The following is a 13,286-nucleotide window of genomic DNA, read 5'->3' as shown; positions in this document are numbered from 1 at the left end:
CAAATCTTTGAATATATATATATTTAAAGCAAACATTTTTAACTCAAATCTTTGCTTCTGGGGGGTCCGTGTCAGCCGAGGGACAGCATGCAGCGCTTTTTCTCTCTTAGGGAGGAAATTGGGCATTTTTTGACCGACAAGGGACACCCTCTGCAAGAACTGTCAGATCCAGACTGGCTGGCTGTCAGATTTGGGTTTCTTGGTCGATATAACAAAGCACCTGAATGTACTAAACATCAGCCTACAAGGGAGAGATGCCGTGGTGAGCCAGCTTTACGCACACATCAAGGCCTTTAGAAACAAGCTCAAACTCTTCCACAGACACCTGTCACAGACGGAGCCCAACACCTCACATTTCCCTGCACTGCGTGATGGTCCTTGGGAATTCTGGTGTGGAAATATGCAGCAGCCATTACATCTCTTTCTGATGAGTTCAGCGGGCGGCGGGCGCTCTAAGGATTTGTTTTTGCTATGGACAATGACATGCTCAGGGGTGCACATAACAGGTGCACATGCGCACCCACAATAAAAAATGCGCACCACATCAGACGACGCGAGGCGCTTTTGCGTACCAACAGCTGGGACAGGAATTTCCAAGCTTTTATTTTTTAGCTAAACTAAAAAATAAAAGCCTGGAGATCGAGGCTAGGAATTTACTTCCTGAAGCCACTAATCACGTGCAGCATGCGTCCTCCGACGCATGCTTTAAAGTGATTGTGTGAGTGTCTCGCATTGCCTCGCTGCGTGCACGCAGCCAGCAGCAGCGGCTGTTAGAGGCACTCGTCACCGATGATGAACGCACCGTGATGGTGCAAAATATGCCGTGAACGTCCCAATCTGGCGGATAAAAGCAGCGCAGCAGCACAGGGCACCAACCTTGGGGGGGTTCACCAAACGGTGTGAGAGAAAAAAAACGGCGAAAAGCGGCGGAATTTGCAAACAGAGCGTCCTTTTTTTTCCTTTCTCTCGCGCAGCTGCACCACCCGCCCCCCCCCCGTTGACAAAACGGGACGGGACCATTTATTTGTTGCGCACTAAGTCACATCTCCAGGTGCTCTTCTGAGTACTAGACCTAAAGAGTTGTGTAAACCCCTGGACATGCTGCTATTCTCATCTCCATTCTCCGTGGACCCCGACACTGTCCCGCATCAACTGCAGTTGGAGCTAATTGAGAAGCGATGCGACGATGTGTTGCGCAGCCGACAGCAGCATCTCTCGCACTTGTGGACTTTTACCAACAGCTGGATAAAAGGTAAAACCCCAGAAATGCGAACATTTGCAAAGAGAATGCTGAGCTTGTTCGGCTCTACATATTTGTGTGAGCAGACGTTCTCTGTAATGAACTTGAACAAGAGCTGCGTGAGGACCAGACTAACCACCTATGTGATATTTTACGCATCTTAACCAATAGTAATAATAGTAATAACTAGAAAAAGTGCTCCTCGGAGCACAAGTCTCCGCCAGCAGACTTGTGTTGGGAAAGAATGTTCTAATTCTTATGTTCTACTTACAAAAAATAGGACATGTTACTGTGTCATAGTAACATGACAAAAGTGTCCTATTCGTCTGTATAAGTGTCCTATCCGTCCTGTCTGTATAAGTGTCCTATTCGTCCTGTCTGTATAAGTGTCCTATCCGTCCTGTCTGTATAAGTGTCCTATCCGTCCTGTCTGTATAAGTGTCCTATCCGTCCTGTCTATGTAAGTGTCCTATCCAATTGTTACAGTATCCGCCATTTCACAGCCATTTCGTGATTATTCCTGTCTTACCTCACTTTGAAAGAGGCACAGACTCTTTCAAACACATGTATTTATAGGCCGCTATACGTCACTAGCCAATCAGATCACACTATTTCACCGTATTGTCACGTGTCACGTGAGGCTTGACCAATGTTAGTCCCAGTTTCAGAAAGTGAAAACAAACTCTCCTGGCGGAGACAATAATAGTAATAGATTACTTACATGCCGCTGAACTGCAGGCTGTAAGCGTCAGTCTGGTGGTGTGAGGCCAGGTAGTAGTAATTAAACACTCTGATGCGGAACACCGTGGAATACACACAGGTACACAGGAAGAAGATTGTGATGAAGCACGCCATCTGGTGGAAAGCAATGGTATCGCTGAATTAATTATACTAGTTTAGCAGACTCAACATCCTAATAATGACACTAACACTTCAGATACCCCTTCTTATAGCCATGATAAATACCCCTACTCTATGTAGAATATAGTCATGATAAAGCCCTTCTCTATGTAGAATATAGTCATGATAAAGCCCTTCTCTATGTAGAATATAGTCATGATAAATACCCCTTCTCTATGTAGAATATAGTCATGATAAAGCCCTTCTCTATGTAGAATATAGTCATGATAAAGCCCTTCTCTATGTAGAATATAGTCATGATAAATACCTCTTCTCTATGTAGAATATAGTCATGATAAATACCTCTTCTCTATGTAGAATAAAGTCATGATAAAGCCCTTTTCTATGTAGAATATAGTCATGATAAATACCTCTTCTCTATGTGGAATATAGTCATGATAAATACCTCTTCTCTATGTAGAATATAGTCATGATAAATACCTCTTCTCTATGTAGAATATAGTCATGATAAATACCTCTTCTCTATGTAGAATATAGTCATGATAAATACCTCTTCTCTATGTAGAATATAGTCATGATAAATACCTCTTCTCTATGTAGAATATAGCCATGATAAAGCCCTTCTCTATGTAGAATATAGTCATGATAAATACCTCTTCTCTATGTAGAATATAGTCATGATAAATACCTCTTCTCTATGTAGAATATAGTCATGATAAATACCTCTTCTCTACATAGAATATAGTCATGATAAATACCCCTTCTCTATGTAGAATATAGTCATGATAAATACCTCTTCTCTATGTAGAATATAGTCATGATAAATACCTCTTCTCTACATAGAATATAGTCATGATAAATACCCCTTCTCTATGTAGAATATAGTCATGATAAATACCCCTTCTCTATGTAGAATATAGTCATGATAAATACCTCTTCTCTATGTAGAATATAGTCATGATAAATACCTCTTCTCTATGTAGAATATAGTCATGATAAATACCTCTTCTCTATGTAGAATATAGTCATGATAAAGCTCTTCTCTATGTAGAATATAGTCATGATAAATACCCCTTCTCTATGTAGAATATAGCCATGATAAAGCCCTTCTCTATGTAGAATATAGTCATGATAAAGCCCTTCTCTGTAGAATATAGTCATGATAAAGCCCTTCTCTATGTAGAATATAGTCATGATAAAGCCCTTCTCTATGTAGAATATAGTCATGATAAATACCCCTTCTCTATGTAGAATATAGTCATGATAAATACCTCTTCTCTATGTAGAATATAGTCATGATAAATACCTCTTCTCTATGTAGAATATAGTCATGATAAAGCCCTTCTCTATGTAGAATATAGTCATGATAAAGCCCTTCTCTATGTAGAATATAGTCATGATAAATACCTCTTCTCTATGTAGAATATAGTCATGATAAAGCCCTTCTCTATGTAGAATATAGTCATGATAAAGCCCTTCTCTATGTAGAATATAGTCATGATAAAGCCCTTCTCTATGTAGAATATAGTCATGATAAAGCCCTTCTCTATGTAGAATATAGCCATGATAAAGCCCTTCTCTATGTAGAATATAGTCATGATAAATACCTCTTCTCTATGTAGAATATAGTCATGATAAATACCTCTTCTCTATGTAGAATATAGTCATGATAAATACCTCTTCTCTATGTAGAATATAGTCATGATAAAGCCCTTCTCTATGTAGAATATAGTCATGATAAAGCCCTTCTCTATGTAGAATATAGTCATGATAAATACCTCTTCTCTATGTAGAATATAGTCATGATAAAGCCCTTCTCTATGTAGAATATAGTCATGATAAAGCCCTTCTCTATGTAGAATATAGTCATGATAAATACCCCTTCTCTATGTAGAATATAGCCATGATAAAGCCCTTCTCTATGTAGAATATAGTCATGATAAAGCCCTTCTCTATGTGGAATATAGTCATGATAAATACCCCTTCTCTATGTAGAATATAGTCATGATAAATACCCCTTCTCTATGTAGAATATAGCCATGATAAATACCCCTTCTCTATGTAGAATATAGTCATGATAAAGCCCTTCTCTATGTAGAATATAGCCATGATAAATACCCCTTCTCTATGTAGAATATAGCCATGATAAACACCCCTTCTCTATGTAGAATATAGCCATGATAAATACCTCTTCTCTATGTAGAATATAGTCATGATAAATACCCCTTCTCTATGTAGAATATAGCCATGATAAATACCCCTTCTCTATGTAGAATATAGTCATGATAAATACCCCTTCTCTATGTAGAATATAGTCATGATAAATACCTCTTCTCTATGTAGAATATAGCCATGATAAATACCCCTTCTCTATGTAGAATATAGTCATGATAAATACCCCTTCTCTATGTAGAATATAGTCATGATAAAGCCCTTCTCTATGTAGAATATAGTCATGATAAATACCCCTTCTCTATGTAGAATATAGTCATGATAAAGCCCTTCTCTATGTAGAATATAGTCATGATAAATACCCCTTCTCTATGTAGAATATAGTCATGATAAATACCCCTTCTCTATGTAGAATATAGTCATGATAAATACCCCTTCTCTATGTAGAATATAGTCATGATAAATACCTCTTCTCTATGTAGAATATAGTCATGATAAATACCCCTTCTCTATGTAGAATATAGTCATGATAAATACCCCTTCTCTATGTAGAATATAGTCATGATAAATACCCCTTCTCTATGTAGAATATAGTCATGATAAATACCCCTTCTCTATGTAGAATATAGTCATGATAAAGCCCTTCTCTATGTAGAATATAGTCATGATAAAGCCCTTCTCTATGTAGAATATAGTCATGATAAATACCTCTTCTCTATGTAGAATATAGTCATGATAAAGCCCTTCTCTATGTAGAATATAGTCATGATAAAGCTCTTCTCTATGTAGAATATAGTCATGATAAAGCCCTTCTCTATGTAGAATATAGTCATGATAAAGCCCTTCTCTATGTAGAATATAGTCATGATAAATACCCCTTCTCTATGTAGAATATAGTCATGATAAAGCCCTTCTCTATGTAGAATATAGTCATGATAAAGCCCTTCTCTATGTAGAATATAGTCATGATAAATACCCCTTCTCTATGTAGAATATAGTCATGATAAATACCCCTTCTCTATGTAGAATATAGTCATGATAAATACCTCTTCTCTATGTAGAATATAGTCATGATAAAGCCCTTCTCTATGTAGAATATAGTCATGATAAATACCCCTTCTCTATGTAGAATATAGTCATGATAAATACCCCTTCTCTATGTAGAATATAGTCATGATAAATACCTCTTCTCTATGTAGAATATAGTCATGATAAAGCTCTTCTCTATGTAGAATATAGCCATGATAAATACCTCTTCTCTATGTAGAATATAGTCATGATAAAGCCCTTCTCTATGTAGAATATAGCCATGATAAAGTTATTAAAAAACACTGTTGTGCTTGGTTTTACCTGGTTAGGAAAATGTATTTTGTGTTACTGAACAAACACTCTATAGTAATGATTACTATACTATTATTTGAGGTGGGTGACCTCTGACCTCTATGTACAGGTAGTTGTAGTCCCTCTCAGCCAGCTGGATGAACACGGCGAACAGGGACAGGACGGGCCGGGTGCTGAAGAAGGTGCATTCAGACCAAACCACGGCCACGGAGAACATGGTGAGAACCACCGACAGCAGCCTGTGGAACCACTGCTTCAGCAGGCACTGCCAGTACCATTCTGAAACCCATAGAACATAGAACCAGTGAGCAAGGCACTTGCTGTACCATTCTGAAACCCATAGAACATAGAACCAGTGAGCAAGGCACTTGCTGTACCATTCTGAAACCCCATAGAACATAGAACCAGTGAGCAAGGCACTGCCAGTACCATTCTGAAACCCAAAGAACATAGAACCAGTGAGCAAGGCACTTGCTGTACCATTCTGAAACCCAAAGAACATAGAACCAGTGAGCAAGGCACTTGCTGTACCATTCTGAAACCCCATAGAACATAGAACCAGTGAGCAAGGCACTGGCACTGTCATTCTTTTTTTTTGTCTTTTTCTGCCTTAACCCATTAAGACCTGGAACTGTGTCATTTTTAGATTTGAGCTAAAAAGCATTATTTTACACTTTGGGCTATTCAAAAATAGCAGATATACAAGCTCGTAGCGCGGCACTCGGATCTGCTATTTTTGAAAAATTGTGAAAATGTGTGCAAATCTTTGAATATATATATACATTTTTTAAGCGAACATTTTTAACTCAAATCGTTGCCTCTGGGGGGTCCCTGGAACAAAATATTTTGATGGGGGTCCGCGGCCAAATAAGTATAATGTTGGGGGTCCTTGACATGAAAAAGATTGAGCACCACTGATATAGAAACATACGTTTTTTAGAAAACTGTTGGGATTTAGGAGACATGTAGAATCGGCTTCAGGTCTCAATGGGTTAATGTGATAGTATACAGTGAGTAGTCTTAATGTGACCCCCTGGAACCCCCTCAAGTACCCCTGGGGGTCCCCGGACCCCACTTTGAGAACCAATGGTGTATGGGTATATACTGACCTACAGTAGGAGTGTAGAGGTATATACTGACCTACAGTAGGAGTGTAGAGGTATATACTGACCTACAGTAGGAGTGTAGAGGTATATACTGACCTACAGTAGGAGTGTAGAGGTATATACTGACCTACAGTAGGAGTGTAGAGGTATATACTGACCTACAGTAGGAGTGTAGAGGTATATACTGACCTACAGTAGGAGTGTAGAGGTATATACTGACCTACAGTAGGAGTGTAGAGGTATATACTGACCTACAGTAGGAGTGTAGAGGTATATACTGACCTACAGTAGGAGTGTATAGAGGTATATACTGACCTACAGTAGGAGTGTAGAGGTATATACTGACCTACAGTAGGAGTGTAGAGGTATATACTGACCTACAGTAGGAGTGTAGAGGTATATACTGACCTACAGTAGGAGTGTATAGAGGTATATACTGACCTACAGTAGGAGTGTAGAGGTATATACTGACCTACAGTAGGAGTGTAGAGGTATATACTGACCTACAGTAGGAGTGTATAGAGGTATATACTGACCTACAGTAGGAGTGTAGAGGTATATACTGACCTACAGTAGGAGTGTAGAGGTATATACTGACCTACAGTAGGAGTGTAGAGGTATATACTGACCTACAGTAGGAGTGTAGAGGTATATACTGACCTACAGTAGGAGTGTAGAGGTATATACTGACCTACAGTAGGAGTGTAGAGGTATATACTGACCTACAGTAGGAGTATAGAGGTATATACTGACCTACAGTAGGAGTGTAGAGGTATATACTGACCTACAGTAGGAGTGTAGAGGTATATACTGACCTACAGTAGGAGTGTAGAGGTATATACTGACCTACAGTAGGAGTGTAGAGGTATATACTGACCTACAGTAGGAGTGTAGAGGTATATACTGACCTACAGTAGGAGTGTAGAGGTATATACTGACCTACAGTAGGAGTGTAGAGGTATCTGCTGAACCAGCCAGCAGGCTCGGCCTCGGGGAAGCTGTGGACGAACAGGTGGGAGGAGCTAGTCTCGTTCTTGACCACATCCTCCAGGTGGATGGCCTGCTGGAGAAGGATCTGCCACTGGACCCTCGTCCTGTTGTGTCTCTGCACCGCATAGATCACCTACACACACACACACACGCACACACACACACACACACACACACACACACACACACACACACACACACACACACACACACACACACACACACACACACACACACACACACACACACACACACACACACACACACACACACACACACACACACACACACACACACACACACACACACACACACACAGACAGACAGACAGACACCCACACACACACACACACAAACACACACACACACAATTGATCATTACAATTTTCTAAGTGATCCTGGGCGCTACACTCCCCCCACCAGCCTAGGGAGCCCAGGGCCGAGCTCATGCCTCCTTCAATGCATGAGAGCCAACTGGCCTTCTTGTCACCTGACAGGGGGGAGTTTCCCCCGGTAGGACGTAGCGCGTGGAAGGAACACGTTATTCCAACCAGTTCCCTTCTCCTCCATCAGGCGCCCCGGCTGACCAGGGGGAGGCAGTATAGTGACCAGGATTACTGCATGTTTTTGTGAGGGTATTAACTACCCTAGGAGACACGGGGAGAACATGCAAACTCCACACAGAGTAGGCCCTTTCACCAACCCCACCTAGGGTATAGCGTCCCCGGCGGGAATCGACCCAGGACCTTCTAGCTGTGAGGCGACAGCGCTACCGACTGCTCCCATGTTTGTGTTGATTGACCAGATTCTTCTCACTGGGGTAGTTTAATGCATTGGTTCTCAAAGTGGGGTCCGGGGACCCCCAGGGGTACTTGCGGGGGTTCCAGGGGGTCCCCAGCTAAATGATGGATAGGCACCATATGGACCCTTATAGTATGTCTGTAACTCTGAGAGTGTACAAATGGAACCAAATGGACCCTAACGGGTCCATTTGGTTCCATTTGTACACTCTCAGTTACATTAACATTGATTTTACAATACAAATTGGGGTCCCAGGGCTAGAAATGCCATTAAATGGGGGTCCGTAGCCCTAATGCATGTCAAACTGGGGGTCCTTGAAATTAAAATGGTTGAGAATCACTGGTAGAGAGCCGTGAAAATCTTCTCTTATGGGGGTCCCTGGCTTATCTTTTGAAATGGGGGTCCGTGGGCAAATAAGAGTCAATTTGGGGGTCCTTGATATGAAAAAGTTTGAGAACCACTGGTTTGATGTACCTGTTTGTGTAGTTTGACCAGGCTCTTCTCACTGGGGTAGTTTAATGTACCTGTTTGTGTAGTTTGACCAGGCTCTTCTCACTGGGGTAGGTGTTGTGTTTGTCATCAAAGTCCTCATAGTCGTCCATGTTCCTCCCCATCTTCTCCTGGTAGTCCACTGGACACTAGGGGGCAGCAGGACACCACTAGATTACCATCAGCCTGAATCATCGTGTGTTATGGTGAGGGTGTTGTGTTTTTTTTAGCCCATTAATACCTGAAGAAGCATCTGTGTCACATTTTCATTTGAGCTAAAAAGCATTATTTTACACTTTAGCTATTCAAAAATAGCAGATATACAAGCAAATCTTTGCTTCTGGGGGTCCCTGGAACAATTCTTTTGGGAGATGGGGGTCCGCGGCCAAATATCATCCCCAAAATATCATTTTGGGGGTCCTTGGCATAAAAATGTTTGAGCACCACTGATATAGAAACATAGGTTTTTCAGAAAACTGTTGTGGATTTGGAAGACATTTGTAGAATCGGAACCTCAGGCTTCAATGGGTTAAATTATATCTATTGTTTTTGCACGTACCTTTTTCAGAATGGTGTCGATGTACTTCCTCAGTGGGTGATTATACTTGATGGATTCACTGATCTTTCTCACTTCCTGGAAGAGAACACAAACATGGGCTCAGATGTTCTTTTGACTTGTATGAGACATCAGAGAGCATGAGGGTTTCATGAAGATGATTCTGAACATGCATTCTGTTGCTAGTTTGACCACTTCAAATCATCTTTAATCTTAAAATAACTATTATAAATACATGCTTAATGCTATTACAGTAGGGCCCAGCTTTCCCTGCCACATGGTGTATGGTCAAGTAAAGTGTGGTTCTAGGTTCTCCTCTGTATAGATGTAAAGTGTGGTTCTAGGTTCTCCTCTGTATAGATGTAAAGTGTGGTTCTAGGTTCTCCTCTGTATAGATGTAAAGTGTGGTTCTAGGTTCTCCTCTGTATAGATGTAAAGTGTGGTTCTAGGTTCTCCTCTGTATAGATGTAAAGTGTGGTTCTAGGTTCTCCTCTGTATAGATGTAAAGTGTGGTTCTAGGTTCTCCTCTGTATAGATGTAAAGTAAAGTGTGGTTCTAGGTTCTCCTCTGTATAGATGTAAAGTGTGGTTCTAGGTTCTCCTCACCTCCATCACATCCTCCAGGGTCTCCTCAGCGTCGGCCTTCTCCGTCATCAGCTTGGCGGCCTTGAAGTATGTCTTGATGAGGAGGTGTCCTCTCCTGGAGGAGTTCCAGTAGGAGCGAGGGATCTCCACCAGGCCGTAGCCCAGCAGCAACACCAACAGGAACAGACCCCAGGTGTTGGCCGCTGTGATGCCCACCGTCTGCAGCTCATACCTGTAACAACTCACTGTGTTTAACAACACAACACAGACCGTGTACAAATGGAACCAAATGGACCCTAACAGGTCCATTTGGTTCCATTTGTACACTCTCAGAGTTAAGTTAACATTGAGTTTACAATATAAATTGGGGTCCGAGAGATGGAAATGCCATTAAATGGGGGTCCGTAGCCTCTAATGCATGTTAAACTGGGGGTCCTTGAAATTAAAATGGTTGAGAATCACTGCTAGAGAGCCATAAAAACCTTCTCTTATTGGGGTCCCTGGCTTATCTTTTGAAATGGGGGTCCGCGGGCTAATAAGTGTCAATTTGGGGGTCCTTGACATGAAAAAGTTTGAGAACCACTGGTCTATGGAACGTATGGCACGCATATGCTAATTAAAACTATTTAAAATATTGCTTTGATGCTCATATTAACCTCATAGGAAGTATTACGTTGTTTTTTATTTGCACCTCACACACAAGTTTAGTTTCAGTTTAGTTTAGTTTATTTCGATCCACATCAACAATGACAGAAAACGTACCACACTGTAATCAATAGTTCATGTTGATTGATGGAAAAGGCTGAAGCTCAAAGCTTACATATTCACTAGAGATGCGCGGATCGCGGTTTTAGCCGCGGTTGCCGCAGTTAACCGCGGTTTGGGTGGATTCGGGTCAATCAAATATAATTATGAATTAATATCGGATAAACCGCGGGTGAAATATTGCGGTAAATAAATGAATGACATCTAATATATCTATCCATAAAATAGCTAAATCTCTGCGTGCTTGTGTCTGTGTGAGTGTGTAGAGCAGCCTCTGTGCGATGCGATCACAAAATGCATTGATTTAGCCCATGGCGTCTTTTTTCTTTTTTTTAAACCGGTGCTGCTGAACAGCGCAGCAGAGCAGTGCGCTCTGTATGTTGGATGCCGCATCTATGTTGGATGCCTGTATGTTGGATGCTGCACGGAGTCTGTATGTTGAGCGCAGCAGACCAGTGCGCTCTGTTTGTTCAGCGCAGCACCGGTTTAAAAAAAAGAAAAGACGCACCGACAAAAAAAAACTAGCGGGGAATACCAGAAAATAATAATATTTTGACATACGGGAAAAACGGTTGGTGCAGATATTTAAATTGGATAATATAATTATTGCGGTTGGATAACGGGCGGGTAATTAATTTGTACATGCGGATTCGGGTGACGTGAGAGGCCATCCGCACATCTCTAATATTCACATTTCACACACTGACCATGACAGCTGCCACTCAGGGTGGATGGCCACGTAGATGAGCAGAGAGCCAAAGATCAGCAGGTAGGTTCCGTAGTAGATGGCGTTCTCTATCAGCGCCGTCTTGATCTTCCCGGTGATGGAGAAACCTCCGGAGCGAGCGTAGGACTGCATGAAGGGCAGCAGCAGCCTGGAGGAAACACACATCACACCACAGTTCATTTAGTCTCTACCCCCAAATAATCCTATTTGAACTGGGGACCCCCCAAATAATCCTATTTGAACTGGGGACCCCCCACCCTGACAAGCACTTGGATTGTAGGAGTTGAGGCATTACATTTAGTTTGACTCGATTCCACGGATCAAAATTGTGAAAATAGCTGATCTACAAGCTCACAAGGCCTCGTGTCGCAAGCATGTAGATAAGCTATTTTCAACATGTTTGCCTCTTTCTTAGGTAATATTTGAAATGTTTTTATAGTACAGTTTGTTTGTAAATTAAAAAATCACAGTAGCGGCGCCTTTGATACATTATGTCATCGATATGTGTTTATAATGTGTTTATAGCCATGTGTCACGTGAAGCTTGACCAATCACTTTGTTGACGGGTCTGACCAATCACTTTGTTGACGGGTCTGACCAATCACTTTGTTGACGGGTCTGACCAATCAGAACGTTGACGGGTATGACCAATCAGAACGTTGACGGGTCTGACCAATCAGAACGTTGACGGGTCTGACCAATCAGAACGTTGACGGTGAACACGGACAAAGTCAGGTATAGAGCAGGATCCGCTCTAGCGCCGCTAAAAATACTTTCAGAACACCTGCTCATATCAACCTGTCTAATCAAACACTCAGAGCACCTGCTCATATCAACCAGTGCTGCTTGGTTTTATGCTTTATCCAACCTGACAGCCATGTAAACACACACACCATGTCATTTACAGCTAAACGTTGCCCTCTACAATGTTTTTGGAAACATTTGAAGCGAGAAATAGACGATGCAGTCAGACATTATGTAATAACTCATATATAATAATATAATAACTCACCATGTCAGACATTGAGAGGTCCAGTAAACGACCCTCCAGAAGACGGGCATGATGCCATCAGGAATGTAACTCCATGGTTTGTAGCAAGGCTTTGGGACACTGTGACAGAGACATGGCAAAAAGGTCATTTTGGGGGTGAACTAATCCTTTAATGAGATGTAAAACAGTTATAGAAGGCATAATCTCATATAGATATAAACTATAGACAGGAGGTAGGAGGAGTCATGCAAACCTTTTAGTGGGCAGGACAGAGGAGTTTCCCGTCGTCTGATTGGACAACGGCGGGCTGACGGTGAGAAGAGAGGCGTGTCTCCTGTCCTCTTTACACTGATTATAGATGGTCTGCAGGAAGCACACACACACACACACACACACACACACACAAAATGATATGTAATTGGCCACGGACCCCCATCTCAAAATATGTTGTTCCAGGGACCCCCCAGAAGCAACAGATCAGAGTTAAAATATTTCACTTTAAAACAAAAAAAACGACTTTTCTATACACAAATCCACAGAGCGCTGCCCTGCGCGCAGCCATTGCTGTGGTGTCAACGCTCCACGGACGGGACACCACAGCAATGGCCGCCTACAGGCAGCTACACGCAGCGCGTCTGTGGATTGGTCTATAGCCAAGACATT

At 41.7% G+C, this 13,286-nt stretch overlaps 1 protein-coding gene across 1 annotated transcript in view; it reads right to left on the bottom strand.

The window, feature by feature from the left end:
• Window positions 1-13,286, bottom strand: part of lmbrd2b (LMBR1 domain containing 2b) — a 35,416-nt gene that overhangs the window by 16,752 nt on the left and 5,378 nt on the right. Inside the window, exons 3-11 of the mRNA XM_084046117.1 lie at window positions 12,877-12,986; window positions 12,645-12,743; window positions 11,613-11,780; window positions 10,162-10,372; window positions 9,560-9,634; window positions 9,036-9,149; window positions 7,660-7,843; window positions 5,712-5,893; window positions 1,962-2,095 (exon numbers count right to left, since the gene is read on the bottom strand). Coding sequence (XP_083902243.1) covers window positions 1,962-2,095; window positions 5,712-5,893; window positions 7,660-7,843; window positions 9,036-9,149; window positions 9,560-9,634; window positions 10,162-10,372; window positions 11,613-11,780; window positions 12,645-12,743; window positions 12,877-12,986 — 1,277 coding nt within the window. The remainder of the gene's footprint in view (window positions 1-1,961; window positions 2,096-5,711; window positions 5,894-7,659; window positions 7,844-9,035; window positions 9,150-9,559; window positions 9,635-10,161; window positions 10,373-11,612; window positions 11,781-12,644; window positions 12,744-12,876; window positions 12,987-13,286) is intronic.

Source organism: Gymnoscopelus microlampas, assembly GCF_963454915.1.
Source record: "Gymnoscopelus microlampas genome assembly, chromosome: 21".
In the NCBI taxonomy this organism is placed as follows: Eukaryota; Metazoa; Chordata; class Actinopteri; order Myctophiformes; family Myctophidae; genus Gymnoscopelus; species Gymnoscopelus microlampas.
The sequence above is the reverse complement of the archived record's forward strand: the minus strand, read 5'-3'. Positions and strand labels throughout refer to the sequence as shown.